Source organism: Ursus maritimus, unplaced genomic scaffold, assembly GCF_017311325.1.
Source record: "Ursus maritimus isolate PB19 unplaced genomic scaffold, ASM1731132v1 scaffold_2, whole genome shotgun sequence".
Classification (NCBI taxonomy): Eukaryota; Metazoa; Chordata; class Mammalia; order Carnivora; family Ursidae; genus Ursus; species Ursus maritimus.
The window spans coordinates 34939133-34961561 of NW_024424452.1; the positions used below are offsets into that span (position 1 = coordinate 34939133).

Consider the following 22429-nt stretch of genomic DNA (forward strand, 5'->3'; position numbering starts at 1 on the left):
GTGCTGGACCTGGGCACTCCAATATTAAGAGGTCAGCCCAGGTCATGATTCCGCCCACCACACTGGGGTCAGACCAAGATGCCGGGCAGGTAGGAGGTTGGCCACGGGCACCAAAACCTACACTTGGTCCCATTAACAGAGCAGACATTAAGGTATTCCCAAGGGAGTCCCCCCCCCATACCCAGCTCGGTCTCTAAGGCCTCAGCTGCCCCTGCCTGGGGGAGAAGCCAGGGTCCTGGGCTGTCCGCTTCTCCTCTATGCCTGGGTCCAATCTATTTTCCAGAGCCACTCAAAGCAATAACCACCAACCACATGCAGCTGTTTAAATTTAAATTAATTACATGGATATTAACATATCATATATTTATATAAATAATAAATACAAACAATAAAATTTAAAATTCACTTGGACTCATTTCAAGTGCTCAACAGACACATGTGGCTTGTGCCTCCCATGTACACAGAATATTTCCATCATCTCAGGAAGTGCCGTTGGACAGGGCTTCTCCAGATTCGCCCCTAGACCAGCAGAGGCTGGGCCCTTTCCGGAGAACAGGATGGACTGAACGGGGGCGGGGGTGAAGGAGGGGGTGTTTGTCCAGAGCCAACTGGTGTTGACTCATCGGTCCCGGGGCCTGGGCCCAGGCGAGGGATTAAGCCTGAGCCGGTGACCAGAGAATGGCCTGGGAGGGCAGCGCATGGGGGCTTGGCCACCCAGGTCCCTGGCAGGAATGTTTGACCTCAGCAGAGAGAGTGGACAAAAGGCTCAGGCAGACCCAGACCTAGGCTGGCAGGAGGGATACAGCGGGGGCAGCTCTATTTTACATCACAAATGGCAAAAGAGGCTACATGTAGTGGTGGGTCACTTCCTTTTTTCACTTAATACAGCCAGCGCTTCCTTCCTTGTGAGGCCTGTAGAGCCCCCATGTGTCCGTCCCCTTCCACCCGTTGTCCAATGTCTCCCTCAGTATTTGTCAGCCACGCCCCACGCCCTTGGTGGGCATTTAGGTTATTTCATTTCTTTAAAATGTGTTGTCTGTCTGCTTTTCTCTTTCCCTTCTCAGGTTGAGAATACGTGGGTTGTATCTTGTTAGCTGCTATATCCTCAGGGCTGGGCACACAGTAGGTGCCCGATAAATGGATGAGTAAATGTGTGGGAGGCACTGCGGAGGCAAGGAAATCCTCCCCCAAAGGGTTAGGGGGAGCCTGATTCCTGTGGAAATGCCAGTGATGCTTGGGAGTGTGATGAGGGAACTGGGGTCCCTCACTTGCCTCCCACCCCTTCCTTGCCAGGGCCTCGACCACGCTCAGCCTCGGGTCTGACTGCCTTCCTCACAGTTGTCTCCAGACCCCTGCTCCACGACTTTGCCTGGGGTGCTCCATCGCTGGGGACCCAGGACAGGTGCCATCTTCCACCCACAGGTGGCATTAAACTCACAATCCCCCGTCCCCAGCCCTCTGCAGCAAGCTTCCTGTGGGCAGGAAGTCCTGTCTGTTGTGCTCAACCTTGTATCCTGAGTGCCTACAACAGGCCTTGTCACATAGTAGGTGCTCAATAAATATTTGATGAATGAATGAATGGATGAATGAATCAATGAATGAACACCTTCTCTTCACCATAGTTCTGAGTCAGGACCTACTAACCTTTGGTCAGTCCTCCTCTGTGGACCTTCCCCGAGACCGTTATCGTGCATTGACCCCCATGTTCATTCGTTCAGTAGTGACATTGAGCGCCTACTCTGTGTCGAGCACCCTGCTGAATGGTGGCAGACGTGGGGACAAGGGCTCAGATTGCACAGTTGTTAGTTTGGTTTTTTTTTTTTTTAATATTTTAAAGATTTATTGATTTACTTTAGAGAATAAGAGAGGGCTAGTGGAGGTAGGGGCAGAGGGAGAGGGAGACAAGCGGACTCCCCACTAAGCGGGGAGCCCAACTCAGAGCTCGATCCCAGGACCCTGAGATCATGACCTGAGCTGAAATCAAGAGTTGGACGCTCGACCGTCTGAGCCACCCAGGCACCCCAGATTGCAGGGTTTAAATCCTGAGTCCTCTCCTGACTACCTTGAGCAGACACTTAACATCTTGGAGCCTCGGTTTCCACACCTGATAAGTGGGGAGAGTTGGAGGGCCAGTTCGTCATCTTTGTTGTGGTCATGGTTTCACTGTTGGGTCCTGATGTTGAAACTCATTGGATGGTACACTTTTTTTTTTAATTTTTAAAAAAAGATGTTATTTATTTATTTGAGAGAGAGAGACAGAGATAGTGAGAGAAAGCACAAGCAGGGAGGAGAGGGAGAAGCAGGCTCCCCACTGGGCCTGGAGCCCAACACAGGGCTAGATCCCAGGACCCTGGGATCATGACCTGAGCCAAAGGCAGGCACTTAACCGACTGAGCCACCCAGGTGACCCTGGATGGTACATTTTAAATATGTCCCCTTTGTTGTACGTCCATCACACCTCAATCAAGCTGGAATCCATAGGCCAAGCACTTAGCACAGGGCCTAGCATATAGTAATTGCTCAGCAGAAGTTGTGATTGTCATTACTACATGTCTTACTTCACAGAATCCTTTCAAGACCCTGTGGAGCAGGTGTCAGAGTATTCCCATTTTGCAGGTGGAGACGCTGAGGTTCAGAGAAGTGAAAACATTTCCCCAGGGTCACATAGCTAGGAAACAAAGGAGCTAGGATTTGACATCTTAACTCACTGGTTCTTCCTCATTTTACAGATGGAGAAACTGAGGTTCAGAGAGGTTAAGCCACTAGCCTAAGGTCACACAGCTGGGTACATGGCAGAATCAGAATTCAAACCCAGGTTGGCTTCAGACTAAAACCTGATTTGATTCTGCCCCTTGTGGCCTAGCTTGCCCATCACTCAGGCCTCCAGGCTCTGGAGGGAATGGGGTTCTGACCTTCTGACCTGGGCCAGCCCCAGGGGCGGCCACACCCTGGACACTGGCCCCAGAAATGCAGCCCTACCGGTCAGGGAAGCGTGAGCCCTGGCAGGGCCCCACAAGGCGGGGTGGGAGGAAGAAAGGTTGGGCGTTTAGGGGAGGACAAGAGTTTTGGGGTAGGGTTGGGCAGCCTGTCCTGCGGGGATCCCAGTCCTGGCAGAGCCTGTCCGGTCCCACCCAGCTCCACTCTCTGCCCTGACAGCATGACCTCCTCACTGGGAGGCCCTTCTGACCTGGCTGACAGACCGAGGGATGGGCTTAAAAAATGAGGTGTCCAGAGAGAGGGAGCAGGTTGTACCGGAAAGCAATCCAGGGTTCAAGATGAGGCCTGGATCTGCCAGATGGACTGATGGGCTAGTATGGCTGGGTCAGAGTGGGTGAGGCAGGGTCTGAGAGTCCCCCTGCAGAGCCGAGGGTTAACCCCTCAGTGGCTGGGACTGGGGGAAGGGCCAGGGCTGCCAGGGGCACCAGGGCTTCAGAGTGGCCGCTGTTCAGCCGCTGTCAGGAGCTGTTTCAATATTTTGACAACAGACACAGCTGTCACAGATACACACCTGCATCCAGAGGGAGCTGGCAGGAGGGTCCTCTGAGCAGCGGCTCTCTGGGAGAGCAGCAGGGTGGGGCTGCTTGGCAGGCAGTGGGGAGGTGGCCGGGATGGGGCAGCCTGCCAGGGGCCCCCCAGCGGGTAGGGCTCTGGGGCACATTCTTGGGGGATGACTCAGGGGCAGGCAGAGTGGGTGACTCACCATGGACCCTTTCCTCCCCCTGCTGCTAGGGTCCAGCCTCCCTTCTGGCCCCAGGGGTGTTGTGGGGAGCTCACCAGGCCCCCAGCCCAGGACTGAGTGTGAGTCAGCCCAGCTGGGCTGGAGAGCCAGCATGATTTTTCCATCCCTTGCATTGTTCTGCAAGAAAAGTAAATACATGTTACAAAACACAGGGTGAAGCTGGGCCAGTCCCCTCCTGTCCCCTTGAAGAGTGGTGAGGAGGGGGCCTCCATGCCAGGTGCTTGGTGCACATCATGCTCCCATTTTACAGATGGGGAGACCGAGATCCCAAAAGGTTAAGCCTCCCCAGCAAGGGCACACAGGTGGGTGCGTGGCTGAGCCAGGATTCATACCCAGGTGGGCTTCAAGCTACAGCCCGTGGGCTCTTCCCAGGTGGGTGTAGACAGGGCCCTGTGCTGCGTCTGTCTATTGGCAGCTGTGTTTCTCAGGGTGGTCCAGCAATCAGGGAGTAGGTGCTTGTTAACACGTAGATTCCTGGGCCCTTCTAGACCCACCCAACCCGGGGACTCTAGAATCTGCATTTTTAAATGCTGCTCAGGTGGGGTGTGAGGTCACACAGTTGCAGACCAGTGATGGCTGTCCACAGGAGGATGGGAGGAGAAGGCACTGTGGTTAGGAACAGGCTGCTGGTCCCACACACCCCTCTCTCTGGGGCTGGGGGAATGCTGCCCTTCTTGTTTCAAACTGGTTCACAGAAACACCCCAAGCCAGTGAGTGAGTGAGTGAGCACCTCTCCAACTGCTGGGGAAACAATGACAGCAAACAAGGAGGGTGTGGGTGATCCTTCAGAAGGCGGTGGCCTCCTGGGAGTCAGCAGCCTGGCCCCGCTGCAGAGAGGGGACTGGGTTCAGGGACCGAGGGTGGCCTGGTTGCCAGGGCACTGGAGAGCCCTGCAGGTGCCATCTCCGTGGGTCTAACCATCAAGCAAACCCCAGGAAAGCAAACACCCTCCCCCGAACCCCCACCCCCAGTAGACCAGGGGATGAGTCACTTGGCATAAGAGGGCTCCGCGGAACCAAACAAATCCCATCTGCCCAGAGGAGGATGCACGGGGCCAGAACACAGCTCCCACCCCATCCGGGCTGCCCACAGACGAGTGTCGTGCACACGTGTGTATGCACACACAGCCGCACCAGCTCCGAGTCCAGATTTTAGAGCACAGAGCAGGAAGGGATGGTGAAGCACAGCCCAAATTCCTCCCTGAATCTGCTAATTCTCCCCAGCTGAGTCAGCGAGAGGCTGGGAGGGTTGAGGTGGGTGGGGGTCCAAGCTCGGTGCTGGAGCAGGCGAACCCAGGAACCAGCCCTGCTGGGCACTGGGCCTCTCAGGGCCTCAGTGAGCTTTAAGAGAGCTTTGCCCCTGGTGGGGAGGGCTGGCCTGCTTCGCCCAGTGGGGGTCCTTGGGGAGAACTAATCAGCTGAGGCATGTTGGGCACATGCCATGTTGCCTGGCACGGAGTCCGTCCTCCATAAATGAGAAATGGCATGAATATCAGCAGTTTCGTGACTGTTATCAGCCACTGAGCTGCAAGCAGGCTAACCTGGAGGTCCCTAGCCTGGTTTCCTTCCCAAAGCGAGCCATCACCTTTCTTTCTTTTTTTTTTTTTTTCTTTTTATTTATTGATTTGAGAGCGAGAGAGAGCAGGGCGGGGGCAGAGGGAGAGGGAAAGAGAGAATTCCAAGCAGACTCTGCACCAGACTTGGAGCCCGGCATGGGGCTCTATCCCACAACCCATGAAATCACGACCTGAGCCTAAACCAAGAGCCAGACCCTCAACTGACTGTGCCACGCAGACCCCCCCCCCCACCATCACCTTTCTAAGAGGCGTGGGAAAGAAGATTTGGCAATTAGGAGAAGTCCAGAGTTTTGACACAGTTTGGAGTTCCCGTGACTGCTTGTACCCCTCAGGCCCACAAGCATGGAGCCCCCAGCGACAGATGTAACCCCCTCCCATTTGCTGAGCCATCACTAACTGCAGGGGTGTGCTAAGTGCTTCACACATGGGAGGCTTAGCCTCTGTGGTTGATGCTAATGCTGTGTGCCCATTTCACAGATGAGGACAACTGAGTCTGAGAGTGGCAAGATGATTTGCCCACGTGCACAAAGGGGAAAGGGATCAAGCAAGGACTCCAACTCAGGTCTCCCAGGCTGCTCCTCCCCATCGTTGGAGCCCTGATAAGGCTCTTCTTCCCAGACTCATCCAGGTGGGCTTTATAGTTTTATCTTTGTCTCAGCTCTTAGACAATCAGCAGCTTGAAGGTAGAGCAGCTTCCTGCTTCAGCATAAGTTCTTCTAGTCCCCGAGTTCCGTGACTTTCATAATCTTTACCCACCAGTATTTCCCAGTCCAGTAAGAAAGTCTGAAGAGAAAGGAGGTAGTTACCATAGAGTGTGGTGGGTGCTGATAGAGGGGCATGTAGCCTGGATTGGGGGGCCGGCAGAGGACGGGACAGCAGGGATGGCTCTGGGAAGAGGGAATGCCAGACTTCGGTCATTTTTAAACAAGTTTTTAAAAAGCAACTAAAAAGGCAATTCACGCATGTGTAAAAAATAAAATCAAGAGATTTTTAAATATAAAAATAGGTAAAAAAATAAAATCCAAATACTGTAAAAGGGAATACAATGAAAATTCAGATTTTTGTCTTGTCCCTCCTGAGGGGGCTCACAGCTAACAGTTTCTTGTGGATCCTTCCAGAAGCTTTCTATGCATATACACGTATATTCTCTCCCTTGCACTTCTGGTGCCTGACCACGTGTGTCCACATCTGCCCCTCGTTTGTCTCCAGCTTCATGGTCTCCTAGTGTGGATGCACTATGGGTTATTTACCACTGTCTCCCCATGGCCATTAGGTTGTCTCTAGGGCTGTCTCCATAGCAAAAATGCTGCCATGAACATTCCCTAAAACATGCTTAGCTCCCATGTAAGAGCCCCCTGTCGGGATAGGTAATAGGGAGAAGTAAGGAAAGGGCTTCCAGGCAGAGTTCCCAAACAGGCAAAAGCAGAGAGATCAACAAGGTCCCCTCCTGAGCCCTTGACCCATTTGGGCTGCGGGGAAGGGGTTGTGGGTGGGTAAGCTCTGTGCTGAGTTCGGTTTCTGCAGGCCTTGGGTTCCCTACCCCTGGCCCCCCCCACACACACCTGATACCTATTCCCAATGTCAGCTGGCTGGACTTGAGTCCCTGGTGCCCCCCAGGACCCATCTCTTAAGAGAAAGGCACCTTTGCTGTATTTTGTTTTTTCCCTTTTCTTATCACTGTAGCGGAACCAGGCGTCCAAAGCTGGGAGAACGTTAATATCTGCTGAATGAGTGAATGCAGGAACCCCCTGAAAGCAATAGGCCCTCCCAAAGAAAAATTCATACATGCACATACATTTTGAAAAGAAGCTATGAGGATTCACAGACCCCCTTAAACCCACCCCTTATTCTTAATGATGCCTCGTTAAGAATAAGATTTTCCTAGAGTCCCTGTAACACTTTGAAACTGAAGTCCTTTGGTGGCAGAGACAAGAGATGGTCAAAAGGATGCTGTGTTTCGCAGATGCTCCGGGTTCCAGGGGCAGTAAAAGACTTTGGGAATCAACTTCACAGCAGCGTCCTTATTTTATAAATAAAAACATGTGGGGAAGGGACTGGCCTGAGGACTGGGGTCCTCCGCGGGGGGTCCTGCCTCCCTGCCCTTCAGACCTCATTGCTCTTCCTTTCTGGCTGGGTTCAGCCCCACCCCCACCACCCTCTAAAGCGGCTCGGAAGCTTCCCAGCTGTCGGGGCCCCATTTGGGTCACTGCCAGACTCGGTTTACTGTCCGTTCAAATGCAGCCTTCTTGACTGGCACTCACCTAACCAGGGAGCACGGTGGGCCACTGTCTAACCCAGGCACCCCATGGCACGCAATTTAACCTGGGCACATGCTGGCAGAAATCTGTAACATGGCTATTCTGAACCAGAATCCAGCTGCTTTTATGACCAGCCATGAAGTATTTCTACCGTGCCAGGGCCTGGAGTTACTAGTTTCAAAGGATTTTTTGTCTGCCCTAGATGGCCAGTTCCTGCACATTTGGTCCAGACACTGTGCTAAGTACTTCGTGTAAATTCTCAACAGAACTCTCCTCCTAACACTTGGGGCTGTGGGCAGTTATCACTGTTTGACAAATAAGGAAACTGAGGCTGGGAGCGGTAAGACTTCTTGCCAGGTGTCAGCTGACCATTTGTGGCTGAGGTCGGGGGATCTGAATCAGGCAGGCGCGCTCCACAACCTCTTTTCTCAATTGCCATTGGCACTGCTACCACCTGAGTGTAATTCACCAGCTAGCCAAGGCACAGAGACCCGTCTGGTCTCTGCCACACCTGTCTGAGGGGACCCACCTGGGTGTGAGCCAAGGAGACGTGAGCGAGCGCCGGGCGCGCGAGGGGCAGCTGAGAGCCAGGTGAGGGCTCTTAGCCAGGGGGCGCGCCAGGCCCGGGGAAGGGGGGCTGAGTGTGGGGCTGGGTGTGCCCGGGAAAGCGGCCTGTGCGCCCCGGCCCACCTGCCAGTCACTAGAGTGCGGAGGCCGGGGAGGGTGGGCCGTGTCCCAGCAGGTCTCGGTGTCCCAACCCCAGCCTAGGCTGGACACTCCACTCGGTCGGACCAGGCCTAGGGCGGGCGCCCAAGGGGCCTGGAAGCCCCGCCCTTCCCGTGGCCCCTCCTCCGGGAAGGTAAGCACCACCTTCTCCGGGAGCTGCTGGGAGAGCCGGAGGCCGGCGGGCGCCCCGCCCCCCGTGAGTAGTGACCGGTCGCCGCCGTCGCCGCGCTGCACTAGGGGTTGCTGCGCCGCCGCTCGCTCACCTGCGTCCGCTGCCCGCCCCTCAGTGCGCGCCGGGCCCGCCCGCCTCCCAGTGCCAGCCCGGCGCCGCGACCCGCCGCCCCCGCCCGCGCACCCCGAGCGCCACCATGAACTCGCTCTTCAGGAAGAGAAACAAAGGCAAATACAGCCCCACCGTGCAGACCCGGAGGTGAGCAGGCGCCACACGCCGCGCCCGGGACGCCCGCGGGAAACCAGCGCGCTGAGGGGCGCCCTAGGCGGGGAAACATAGCCCGGAGCGTGGGGGGAACGGCCTGGCCCGGAGAGCTGCAGGGGGCCCCCGAAAGCATGGCCCAGGGGGCGGGGAGCTGAGCCGGGCGTGCGCGGCAGGCGGGAACGCGTCTCCCGAGGGACACCCTTGAGCTGGCAAGCACTGCCGGGGTGGAAATGGGGATGGGCTGGGGGCGACCGAGGAGAAACATGATACTGGGCACTGGAGAGTTGTAGGAGCCAGGGAGCATTAACTTGGTCACCTAGAGGGCGGAGAACTGAGCTGGAAGTACAGGGGACTTCTGTGTCCCGGGGTCGCCCTTACGCTGGGGGTTCTCCTGAGACGGGAAGCACCGCAGGGGTGGACAGTGGTGTGTCGGGAGGACGCTACACCCAAGGCGGGGGCGCCGCAGGGGACTCAGGAAGTTTCGTCCAGGGGCTCACGGGGGAAGGGAAACTGAGCTGGGCGGGGGTGGGGGGCTCTCGCCAGCGCTTCTTGGAGAGCGCGCAGGTGCTCCTGGCTTGGTGGGGCTACAGGTGAGGGTGGTGCGTGGAGGGGCGGTGGTCTGTGTACCACCTGTGGCCGCTTTTCCCGGTACCTGCCAACCTGCCCTCCAGAGCTTCACCAAGAAAAACCCATGGGTGTGTGTGGGGTCGGTGGGTGGGGGGCACAGGCTGAGGCACCCCCCTTTCCCATGCCGGGGTTTGCGCGGTGGCTGGGCGTCATCGGAGCCTTCTTCTCACTGCATGACTTCCCAGGGGTGTGCCCCAGCCCAGAAACTGGCGGCGTGTCTGAGCCCCAGGTTCCCAGGGCGGCCTGGGAAGGGAATGACATGTCTTGATGTGTTTGCGTTGAGAGGGCAGCCCACGTCCGTTTTGATAAGCCTAATGTATTCATTTAATAACCGGTTTAGGGAAGCCTCTTGGAGATCCTGAGATTGAGGGAAGGGGTGGGACTATGACCCTTGCAAATATGAGGTGGGGGCTCCTGGCTAGGAGGGTGCACTTTACGAAGCTTCATTCAGGTGAGAGACTCAGCGAATTGCACTGCCCACCTGCCTGGGAGTATACACCCTAACACGCTCTCACAGTGATCCTCACTCCCGTACAGGCCCAGAAGAAGGTGAGAAGACTTTGGCCAGGGCCCTCATGGCACTCCGGTGGTCCAGCCCAGGCAGACCCCTCAGACAGGTGCAGGCAGGCGGGGGGCACTCCATTAGTGTGAGTTCTAGCTTTTAAAGAAACTGCACTGCCCTGTGATTTCAGGGTCCCCCATCTCTCCTTTGGACTGTTTCAAGCTCAGAGGCATTTATTTTCCCCTCCAAAGTACCCCCCTCCGCAGCCTCCCCAGGCTTTCACAACCCCAGAGATTGGGCAGGGCCCTGAATGGTGTTCCTCTGTGGCTGAGTCCAGCTGGCTCTCAAACCTAGCTGGGGTCCAGTCCAGTCCCTGAGCTGCTCCCTGGAGCATTGCACAATCGCATACTCTATGCCAGCCACGGAGGACTGTTCTGTTCTCTCCCCACCAAGACTCGGGCCCCTCCAGTCCTTCACACATGCACACGCCCACACACCAGGAGATGGGCCAGGCCTCACCCTGCCCTCTACCTCCCCCATCCCTCCAGACTTGAATCCCTCCAGCTCTCTATCTGGTCCCCCTAACAGAAGGTTGGACTTAACAAGGTTATGATGAAATCATACGAGCTGGGAGGGTCTTGGCTTTCCCAACAGAGGATAGGAAGGAAGGAATTCCCATCCTTTATAGCTGCATGGACTCCAAGGGCCTAGGGTGGCAAGAACTCAGGCTGTACCCCTCTCCTGCCCCCTTTCCCCTCCCTGCACACTTCTGGCCTAAGACAGCCACCCTCTGCCCTTGGCTGACAGCTATTGATCTCAGATCTCAGCTTTGAGGTTTTTTTCTCCAGGAAGCCTTTCCGATTCTCTCCCCAGGATGGGATGAGTGACTCTTCCTTCGGGCTCCATGGCCTGGCACAGATGCAGTCCTGAGTAGGAGCCAGGTGCTTCCCTACCTGATCTCATCAGACCAGTGCATCCCCCTGCCCCTTCCCCTTGGTTGAGACAAGTTCATGGACTGGGTTGTGGGTTGGGGGACAGCGTCTTGCCCCGTTCTCACAGCAAGCATCTTCCGAGGGTCACCTGGTACCTAGCACTCTCCTTGTAGCCCTAAGATACGATCACTGGTCGTGGGGGCACTGACCCTCAATCTTTCACCCTGAGTTTTGGGGGGGCCTCCTTTGTCTGAGGGAGGGTGGGGTTGCCAGCATGGCGAGGTGGGTGGGAGCTCTCCCCGAGAGCAGAATGCCTCCCTTCTGATTCCGGCTTTGCCACATTTGCTGTAGGCACGTCAGGGAATTGCTCTGAGCCTCAGCTTCCTCATCCGCAAAGTAGGCATGGTGCAAATACATGTCTCCAGCATGAGGTCCTGGGGAGAGCAAATGTGACACTGGACAGAATGCCCCTAGCACACAGGAAGTACCCAGACAGAGGGTCAGCATCACTGCCTTCAGCGGAGGGGACCCGGGACCCAGAAGCCAGGCAGCCACAGAAGAGCCCTCGTGGAGAAAACCGCCCCTCCCTGTTTGTCCGCCTTTTAGCATCTGAAACTGGGGAGGGCCAGGACAGGTGAACCCCGCTGCTCCTGTCACCCTGGTTCCTAATAACAGGTGTGGGAGCTGATGTTCACACCTGAGCTAATGACAGGGTCAGGCCTGACAGTGCCAGTCACCGAGGATGAGCACTGGCGTCCAGCCCAGCAGGGAAGGTCTGGAGGGGACTTGCCCCCACCGTCCTGAACCCTGAACTATGGCTGAGAGTACAACCCCTACCGGCTGCCCCTTCCTGGTTATGGAACCCAGGGTGAGCTGCTTGGCCTCTGAGCTGGTGTTTCCTCCCCTGTAGAATAAGTGTAAGCATAGTTCCTGCTGGATGATATTGTTGGCATGAAGATTAAATGAAATAACACAGGGAAGGAGTTGAGAGTTCTAGAAGGTCTCAGTCTATGGCAGCTAGGATGATTATAACTATTGAACAAATGCAGATAATGCACCTACCATGTGCCTGGGATTGAACTGGATGCTGAAGGACAGGCTGTGCACTGCACAACTCCAGGGCCCCTGCTCCTGGGGGGTGGAGGAGACACTGACAATCTCCTTGTACTTGATGGAGTTATGCTTAGTTACTAGCAAGGTTACAGGACTGTGTCCTGGTGGTGGAACATAGAGCTTGATAGACGAGGTCTCTAGCCCATCAGCTCTGGTGCCCCTGACTGGTCTGAAGTAAGAGCTGTCAGGGTTTAGGGTGGAGACCTAGGAGATCAGGCAGGACTGCCTGGGAAGGTGTCCAACCTGTCATGAGGAGGAGTGGAATGGTTAAAATCCAGCTCTGGGGTTATGTTGAATTCTGCCTCCCTTTGATTTTGGCAAAGAAATTTGGCCTCACAGAGCCTCAGCTTCCTTGTCTGTAAAATGGGACTAATTTTGCCCCTCCACCCAGACCTGGGTCCCAGCAAGCACCCAGCAGCTTGGCCTCACCTCTCAACCTCACCTGGGTTGCTTCCTGCAGGAATTGCCCCGTCTTAATGAGGAGGACCCTGTGTGGGAGGTCGGACCCAAGGCTTTAAGGGCTGGTGAAAAGGGTGCCTGCCCTCTTGGAAGCCGGCTAGGGTACCCCGTGCCTTTTGGTGGTTAAGAGCACAGAGTCTGATGTCAGCCAGGTGTGAGTTCAAGCCCTCTCTTTGCCTCGCCTGACTGTGTGACCTTGGGCAGGTCACTTAACATCTCTGAGTCTTAGATTATTCTTCTACGAAATGGGAGTGATGATAGCAACCCCCAGCTGGTGAGGTTGCTGGGTGCCCATCCCCAGACCCGGCTCAGCAGTGATTGCTCAGTAAACTCTAGCAGCCGGTACCAATAAGCACACACTATTAAGGGTAAGGATAGTGTTCAGCTCAGAGCTGACCAGGCAGCTGGCCTTCTCTTCCCGGGTGGGGCAGGACATCAGCCGACTCTCATCCATTCACCTCAACATTCATGGGGCCCCCACCTTAAGTAGATCCATGGAGATACACCTGTGCTTTGATCAGTGACAGCCAGAAGGCCTGAACAATTTGGGGAGGGTTCTGCATCAAAGCCCACCTCCCACCACATGGGGGACTTGGACTGGAGTGATCCACCGAGCTATTTCTCAAGCACCTGCTGTGTGCCCAGCACGGCCTTGTTTGCGGCGGCGTCTTATTCCGACACCCTGCCAGCCAGGCTGGTGTTGGTGTCTCATTTCACAGAGGGTAACACTGAGGCCAAGAGTAAAGGCACTCACCTCAGGCTCATAGCTCACAGGTGGCCGATGCTGGTGGCCCAGGAGCCCTTGGGAAGGGAAACTAGGTCTTCCCACCCACACCTGGGTCTGGTGGCAGCTGTCTCCAGGGACTGCCCCAGGCCAGATGGTGGAGTCACTGGCTTTTGTATTCCCTGACTCCGCCCCAGCAATCCTGTCTGCTTCCCCTCTCTCTGGCTTTGCCCTCACTTGCCCAGTTCTCCTCTTGGCAGAGGGAAGACCTGATAAATTAGATTCAGAACGGAACAGCACTGAACCTTTAGAATGGCTGCTAATGGTGGCATTTCAAGCTTGTCAGGGGCAATCATCTGGGGACAGGAAGTTTTGGGGGGAGAGCCTTAGCTCAATTCATACCATTTAGGCAATACCCTAAGGAGGGTGAGAGGCACCCAGAGGGGCCTGGGCATTGGGGAGAAACTGCCTTTAAGAGCATTCCAAGTCTCCTTGTCAAGGGAGGAGGGCCTGGGCTTCCCAGCTCCCTTCTACTCCATGCAGGGCCACCTGCCACTCTCCTGGCTTGCCTGCCCCAGCCTGTCTCTGGAGCGGGAAAAGGGAAATGGCCTCTGGTCTTTGTTCTCTCTGCTTTTGGTGGGCCTTCTGTGTTTCAGCCTCCTGAGCCTGGGAAGGGAGGCCCCTGGTGCCCCAGGCAGGAGGTTGCTGTCTGCAGAGGCCAGCCCTGCATTGTCCTCTGGTTTGCCTTGCTTATCCTTGCCTAGCTAGCAGCCCATGCCCTCTTGCCTGCATACTTGCAGTAGCCTCTTCACAGTTCCTGCTTCCACCCTGACACCTTAGTCCTTTCTCCCCATGGCTGCCGGGGAACTCTTTGCAAGATGCAAATCCGATCCTGTCCCCTGCTGCTTAGCCCTTGCCCCTGGGTTCCCTTTGCTCTCAGGCCCTGGTTGCTGCAGCCCTGCACAGGTGTGCCCCTCACCCTGTCCTTTCCACATTGCATCCGACCACGTGGCCTTGGCCCATACTGTTCCTCCTGCCTGGAATGCTCTTCCCACCCCTCTTGGCTCATTTCTTTTCGTCTTTCTTGGTTGGTCTCTGTTCCTTAGGCCCTCTCTAACCTCTTGTCTTGCCCATCTCCTTGGTCCTTATCCCAGTAGCCATTTGACTCTAACCCTTTGACCAGATGGTGATGGATTTCTCCCCACCAAGAGACTGGCTGGTATAGCATATGCGCTGAATAAATGCATGAATGAATGAATGAACGAATGAGGGTGAGCCATGGAGGACTGCTAAGATTCTCTCCCTCCTTAAATCCCTCACAAAACACACACTGGTGCGGGGACACACACACACACACACACACACACACACACACTGACCAGGAAGGTGGGGGCGGGGGTTGGGGGGGGCAGAATGTGAGGGCCTGAACAGAGAGTGCCACTGACCCCTGTCTTCATCCAGCCACCTTCTGTGTGCTCAGTAAACAGGCAGCAGCGATGCAGGGTGGTAAGTGCTGAGACAGTGAAGGCCGCGGGGCCCAGAGCTGGCAGAGGGCTCCTGGAGGACCTGTGGGAGGTGGGTGGATGAAGCGAGCCCGGAGGGGCAGGAGGCGGGGTAGGCAGGCATCCATGCTCATAAGCCTGAAAAGTCATTGGTGAACAAAGTTAATGAAGGAGACAGAGTACATTTATGTATGTTTTAAAAAACATTCGTACAAAGCAATACCATGTTTCTGGAGGCAGACACAAGGATGTAGTGGAAAGCCTGAAATGGGCTTAGGAGGAAACCAGCAGCTCCCGAATTACCCTCCCCCAGAGGAGGGGGCGGAAGGGATAATGAACGATAACATTATATTTCTTTGTCAACAAAATCCACAGCAAATATGGCAGCATGGGAACATCAGCCAAGTCTTGGTGGTAGGATTCTTTCCTGGACTTTTCTGCATGCTTGAGCAAGATCGTGAGTTTTCAGGTCTTTTAAAGTGAGGAGGGGGATGGGCAAGGAGAGCTGGCAGCAGGGACAGCGTGCGCTGGAGCCCGGAAGGGAGCCTGGTGTTCTGTGTCTCAGAGTCCAGTCAGTAGTGGGAGAAGCAGCCTTGGGGAGAAAGAGGAGGGGAGCCCGGGACAGACAGGTCCTGAGGCCAGACAAGCACGACTGGAAGGCAAGCAGGACGGTTTGGGATCAGGAGACACAGATGGAAAGTCTCAGGAAGGCAGCAGGGGTACTGGTACTTGTATGAACATACAAGAGGCTCAAGGTTGAGTCCTGGCTTGGAGTGGCTCCCCTAAATTATGATTTTGTTGCGTTTCTTGGGTAATACTACCCTGATCTCTCTCTTTCAGGTGGGGCTCAGAGTTTCAGTAGCCTGCCCAGAGACTCTGAATTGCTTTCACACGGGCGTTCTGAGCTGGGAGCGGGCACGCTGGCCACCAGAGTGTCCCAGCTGGCCACCTGAACCCCCCTTTCCCGGGCGAAGGGTTTGTTAGGTCTTATAACTGCACACCAGCTGCCCCCTGGCCAGCAGCTCCATCTGTGCCCGCTGACCCCAGAAGGCTGCATGGCTGCAAGAAAACTGTCATGTGTAGAATTCCTTGCTGCCCCAGCGGCCTGGGCTCGGATTTCAGATTCATAGCTTTTCTGGTTTTTACTTCTCCGTCCTGGGCTTGGGGACATAGTGGTTCCAACTGAAAGTTGAGGAAGGATTCTGAGTTTGTGCCAGGAGCTGAGAGGTCTCAGTCCTGCAGCCCCAGATCAGGGGCTTGACTTTTCAAGTATAAAATGGGCAACCAAACCCCACTGTTGCTGAGGGGGCAGCCGAGGCCCAGGGGCAGGAACAGAGGGCATGCTGGGTGAAGTAGAAAGAGCCTGAGTTTGGGAGTTGCAGACCTGCCCTTCGGGCCCAGCTGTGCCACTTGTCAGCTGTGCTGCAGCCACATTCCCACCCTTCTCTGGGCTTAAGGAGGGCAGTGACTTTGAGTGCTGTGCAATGACTCCCATCCCCCTAAGAACAGTTCCAGCCACACGTAGCACTCAGTAAACAGTGGCGGCAGGTCTCTCTTGAATCTGTGAATTGGAGGAGTGTGAGGTGGTGGAGAATACTGGAGAGAATGGGTGTGCAGCACCAGGGACGTAATAGGTGCTTAACATATGGAGCCTGACACTCCTGGTCTTGAATCCAGAATGACGTCCTGACACCTGGGGGCACCGAGATTGGCTTGCGCCCCGTTTAAACCTTGCAAAAATCTTTTAAGATTAGCCCTGGTGTTACCCAAGGCAGCTTGAACTTCTGCGTGTGGGTAAGGAGAGCCTGAGAGCACACGCCTGACATGGGCCTGGAGGTAGGGTGGCTTTCCTGGGCTTTCCTGGGCGGAAGATTAGGCGGTGAAACGGATCTGTAGTTACTATACCAGCAATCTTCTCTGTTTAGGATGTACTTCCCCAGGATTAATAGCTGGGTGTGTAGGATTTTACTGTCTAATTACCATGGAAGTTTCTAGTAAGGAGAGTATCAGTCAATTGACCAATCAATCTGGTATTTACTGGATGCTTCCTGTGTACTGCTTTCTTACAAGACTTCCTTCCTGTAAAGATCTGGGGATTCCTCCTCAATCTTCTCCCCTAAACCCTGTGACACATTACCGTGATTCGTTTCTGGGTTCCCAGCCCTGGCTGCACGTCAGACTTGTCTGGGGAGTTTAAAAGTGATGTCCAGGCCCTGTCACAGACCGATTAAGTCAGAATCTCTGGGCTGGGGCCCACGCTTCAGTCTTTGGATATGTAGCCAGGGGTGCGAACCCCACATTTACACTGATTACTTTGATCCGTCTTGTCCTTGAGGTGCACACATTTTGCTTTCCCTTTGCTGTAGCAGCTGCCTGATCTTTTGTGCCATATTCCTTTACTCTCAGCGTTCCTGTATCATTCTGTTTCAGGTATGTGTCTTATAAAAGGGCACAGAGCTGGCTTTCATGTTGTGTTTGTATTCTCACCTGAGAGTCTTCTCTTTTAACAGAAGAGTTTGACTCATTTATGTTTATTGTAATAACTGATGTGTTTGGACCTTCCCCTGCCATGTTAGCTTGTGTTTCCTATTTATCATGCTTTCTCTTGTGTTTCTTTTTGGCTCTTTTCCTGCATTTTATTGGGTCAAACTATATTTTCACAATTAAGTTAGGGTATAAAGCCTGAATGGGGACAGAGTGGATGAAAATACCCTAACCCAGGCAATCTGAATCTTTGCAATTATAGTCATTGGGGTGTTTTTCTTCATCCGACTTACTAGGTTATAAACCTTTGGGTGCCTGGGTGGCTCATTTGGTTGGGTCTCTGCCTTTGGCTCTGCCTTTGGACATGACCCTGGGGTCCTGGGATCAAGTCCCATGTCGGGCTCCCTGCTCAGCAAGGAGTCTGCTTCTCCCTCTTTTCTCTGCCTGTTGCTCCGTCTGCTTGTGCTTGAGCCGCTCCCCCCATCAAATAACTAACTAACTGACTAAATAAATAAATAAATAAAATCTTTAAAAAAATAAACCTTTGGACTTACCTATCTTTGGGGGAGGGTGCCCTTAATTCCAGGCCCTGCATAGGTTTGGAGTTCAATAAACAAGTGTTGGATTGAGCAGACGTTTGATAGCATGTTAACAACTCCTGTCTCAGGGGTTGGTAATGGAGAAGCGGCTGTCCCCAGGGCCTGTAAGAGGGGCAGAAAGATGACAAGGAGTTGGGGGTGGGGGTGAAAGTTTTTTCGGCAGTGACTGACTATCTAGAAAATGGCCGGGGTGACAGCAGGCACTAGTCCAGTGGCCCCAGGCAAGTTGCACCCCCTCCCAGCTTCAGTCTGTTCCCTGGGAGCAATAATAGTACCAACCTGCAGGGGTGGTTATGAGGATCAAAGTGGAAACATGTGTCAGGCGTTGGGGCAGGGTACAGCCCGGGGAGGTGTTCGCTCTGTGCTGATTCCTTTCCCCAAAAGGCCTGCTCAGAGGGACAGATAGGGATCCCCTCATGGTGGCATCTTAGGAAAACGGCTGAGTCACTTGCCACCACTATTACTCAACTACTGGGATAAATTGTACCCAGGCAGATGCCAGCAAGATGTAAATCACTGGGCCTCCCCTGAGTGGCAAACGCCTTGCTGCTTCGTCCTGTCTCCCCAGTGTCTCCCTGTCATTTTGTGGATTGGTATTAATGTCACCCTTGTTCTGAGAAGGTGGCTCTGGAGCCTGTTCCAATCCTGGCACCACCACTTCCCAGCTGTGTGACCCTGGGTGCGTTTCTCATCCCCTCTAAGCTGCAGTTGTCTTCATCTGGAAAATGGGATAGGAATTGGGGCCATGCTTTCAAAAGTCTGCTCAGTTCAATACCTATTTATTGAGCCCCAAACCCATGCAGGGTCTGGAATTAAGGGCAACAAAGAGCCCCCTGAAAGATGAGTGCATCCTGGGGCGCCTGGGTGGCTCAGTTGGTTGAGGAGCCGACTCTTGGTTTTAGCTCAGGTCATGATCTCGTGGTCGTGTGATCAGTGAGATCCAGCCCCACGTCAGGCTCTGTGCTCAGTGTGGAGTCTGCTTCAGATTCTCTCTCCCTCTCCCACTTGGGCTCTCTTTCTCTCTCTAGAACAAATAAATAAATCTTAAAAAAAAAAAAAAAGATGAGTACGTCCTTATTGTCCAAAAGTTTATAGTCTAATAGGCAGGATTAAGAAAAGTGCCCATTGGGGGCACCTGGCTGGCTCAGTTGGTGTAGTGTGGGACCTCTTGATCTCAAGGTTGTGAGTTCGAGCCCCACGTTGGGTGTAGAGATTACTTAAAACCAAAATCTTAAAAAAGAAGTGCCCAATGACTGTAAGGGTACCTTTCTCCCAGGACTGCAAGATTTCAGTGGATCTTGTGAAGGGGCTGAGGGGGTGATAGGTACCTAGCAGGTGCTCTCAGTGTTTAGCAATCATTTCCTGAGTGCCTACTGTGTGTGCCTTTGTGTCTGGGACAGGACAGATGTCTGGGAGGGAGGGACAAAAGAAAATGGGGGCGGAGGTCCACCTAGCACCAGAGGTAAGCCTCCCAGCAGGTCTGGATGTCCCCAGAGAGCTGCTCCTGCCCTGGCTGGCCCTAGAGGCAGGCAGGACCTAGAAGAGGATGACCCTGGCCAGCAGGCAGCCAGGCCCCTGTTCTGGGCTCTGGGAAGGGTGAGGCTGGTTCTTGGGAGAGGTGTGCACTCCTATGCATTCCAGACATTCCAAAGCTGACGGCTTCTGCCCACCCTTACCCTGCTCCCGTGCACACCCAATGAAACAGAATTAACCCCCAAAGGGAGGGACGGTAAACGTGATCAAGGGCAACGTGGGGACTGACTCAGGCCTGGAAGGCTAGGTGGTCCAGGCCGAGGAGGAAGGGCAGTTCCCACTAGAGGAGACTTGTGCCCACCACTTCCTGTCTGTACACACAGAGAAAGTTGAGTTATGACTGTTGGGGGACAGAGCAGTTCTAGGCAGGCAGGGACAGCTGGGGACAGGGTCTTATGGCAGGGCTGCAGCACCCCTCTGGGGGTGTGATCTCTGCCCCAGACTGGCAGGTCCTGAAAGAGGCCAGGGCAGGAAAGAGGCTGTTCTCCCAGCCTGAATGGAGGGATGGCGGGGAGCGAGCCAAATGCCCCTGGCTCTGCCCTGTGGGCAAAGATGTTGCAGCTCTTGGGGCCTGGGAAAGGGCTTTGGGCTGTGGTTTACGTGCCCCGGCCCTCTGCACCCAGGTACCATGCTCTGCTGGGTGCAGCTGAGAGCCCTGGAATGTTTTGAAGTCAGGCAGCCAGGAATCTGTAAACCAGACCTGGCCTTGGGGCAGGTGTCTGGACAACCTGTGTAGGTCTGGTGGGAGAGTAGCAGAGAGCAAAAGAGATGATCATTTATTGAGGGTCCCTAGGTACCAGGTTCTGAGCAGGACCACTAGATACTCTGAACATCCATTGCCTTTATTGTGGCAGAACCGATGGGCTTAGAGCAAAGTGGCCGGAAGCCACAGAATCCCGTAAAACTGTGCCGTTCTACTTGGGAACCACGAGGTACGTGAGGTGTGCTTGGAGCAAGCTGAGATGTGCTGTAAGTTAAAACTACATGCCAGGCTTCAGAAGACATAATATGAAAAAGGAACGTAAAATATCGCATTAATAATGTTCTGTCGACTACCTGTCAAAATAATTTCTTAGCTATATTAAGTTAAATAACATAGCGTGTAAAAATTAAGTTCACCTGTTTCTTTTGACTTTTTTCATGTGGCTGCTGGAAAAATTTAAACCGCGAACGTGGCTTACAGCCTCTTTCTACGGGACAGCTGTGGCCTTGAACGCAAAGCGACATAGTATGAGCCCCCACTTGGGGACGTTTCCCACCTATGAAATGTGTCTTTCTGTTTGCCACTCCCCAAGTAGACACCATAACCCTATTTATGGATGAGGACATTAAGGTAGGTAGGAGAAACCGCACGTTTGGTTACGCCAGACACCGGCGCAGCTCATTGCACTGTTGCTGGGATGAGCGTCACGTTGGCGCAGTCCTGAGCCTTGGCCATGTGACTGCCACATCCAAAGTGGTTTACAAGGATTATCTCCTGAATTGTCTCAACCCTCTGGGGTGGGACAGATTCTTATCACCATTTCACAGGCGAGCAAATAGGCAGAGAGAGGCTAAGGAGCCTGCCCAGGTCAAAGCAACACCAGCCCCTGTGTTCTTTCCCTGTGCCAGGATGACTCAGTTTCCCTCCCTGCAGGCAGGAGAGAAAGGAAAATGGCCCAACTGGTTCAGCATGACTTGGGCACGGAGAGCTGAAGGCAGCAAGGGGGGGCTCTCGCTGCTAGCTGGAGGGTTGGCCATCGTGGTGTCCTGGAGGGCCTGGGTCTCTCCTGGAGGTAGGAGGCTGGGAAGCAGGTCCTTCCGGTGGCTGCTGAGCTTGGGAAGGAGATAGACTGAGTGGGTCAGCTGGGCATGCAGTTACTAAGCCAAGTCTTAGCCGGGGTGGTCCTGGAGGTGATTCACACACAGAGACCCACCCCGAGTCCCAGCTGGTAGAAGGGCCCTGAGGCAGAAAAGACTGGGCACGGGGGTGAGGTCTGGGGGTCCTGTGGGCCATGGGCAGGAGTGTGAGCTCTATTCTCAGAGCATTTGGGAGCCCTGGCAAGTTGGAGGCCAGAAAGCGGTAAGATCAGGTTGCATTGTTGAAATGTGCGGAAGCTGCCTGGGGGCAGCGAGGGTCTGGGCACGAGGAGACAGTTGGGGGTGGCTGTTGCACTGGTCCAGGTGAGAGGTAGCAACCTTGATCAGGTTGAGACCTTAGGGCAAAGGGAGGATGGAGGCACAGGAGCTCTGCTCCCAGGTGGAACCGGGGAAGGGAAAGGCAGGGATCTGGGGCGGTTCTGGGGCTCTGCCTGGACAGCCAGGTAGACGGGCCCTCCCTGCCCTTCCTGCCCTCCCGCTCTGCGGTTTCCCTCCTACAGATGGGGGAGAGTTCCCAGGACAGCCGAAATCCTGCGGTGGAAACACACCATAGCCTTCAAATCCCAAACCTGGTTCTAAGCCCAAACCCAAGACCAGGCCTGGGATCCGAGTCCTCCCAGCACCCTCACTACCTATGTATGTACACCAGCCTCTCCCTGCAGGGATTGGAGGAGACGTTTCCAAATATTGACGTTACTTGCAAATTTCCCATGCCTGGGCGAGGCGACAGCCGCAGGAAGAAGTCAGAGCAAGTCTTGGCTTGTGTGAGGATCAGTGTGAATGGTGTGGTGGCCTGGGGTCTTTTTCTTTTTCTTTTCTTTTTTTTTTTTTTGAGCTCGCCAATGCCAGTGGGTTCTGCCATCAGGCCTCAGCTGCTGGCTTTTATCATTTCCTTAAAAGGAGCCCGGATCCCTGGATAGTGACCCCACGTGGAACCAGAGAGCCTGGGCTCTCCCATACAGCAGCGCGCTCTTATGTAAGCCCTGGCCAAGCCCTGTGGCATGCATATTGCGACTGACAGATGGGGAAACTGAGGCTCAAAGAGGCTAAGGAATTCACAGCTTAGAAAGGACTGAGTCAGGATTCAAATGCGGGCCAGCTGCCTTCTGTCTGGGTGCTTGACCATCAGGCCACACTGCCCCTCCGGCTGGGGAAAAGGGCAAGGAGCACCTGCACAAAATTAAAGCAGGAAGAGGTGGGCAGCAGGATGGGGGTGGGTGAGGGTCCCCTGAGATGCCTGTGTTCTCTTTTCCTGCCCACATACTCCATCTGTGGTGTCTAGCTCGCAGATGCCACCTCTGTCCCCACTAGTCTGGACGGCACCCCTGCTGGCCCGCTGACCAGCTCCCCACATTGCTG

At 54.6% G+C, this 22429-nt stretch overlaps 1 protein-coding gene across 1 annotated transcript in view; it reads left to right on the plus strand.

Moving 5' to 3' along the window:
- The first annotated feature begins 8667 nt into the window (after window positions 1–8667).
- PPL (periplakin) overlaps window positions 8668–22429 on the plus strand; it is a 43004-nt gene continuing 29242 nt past the window's right edge. Inside the window, exon 1 of the mRNA XM_040634443.1 lies at window positions 8668–8729. Within this exon, the coding sequence (XP_040490377.1) occupies window positions 8668–8729 (62 nt within the window). The remainder of the gene's footprint in view (window positions 8730–22429) is intronic.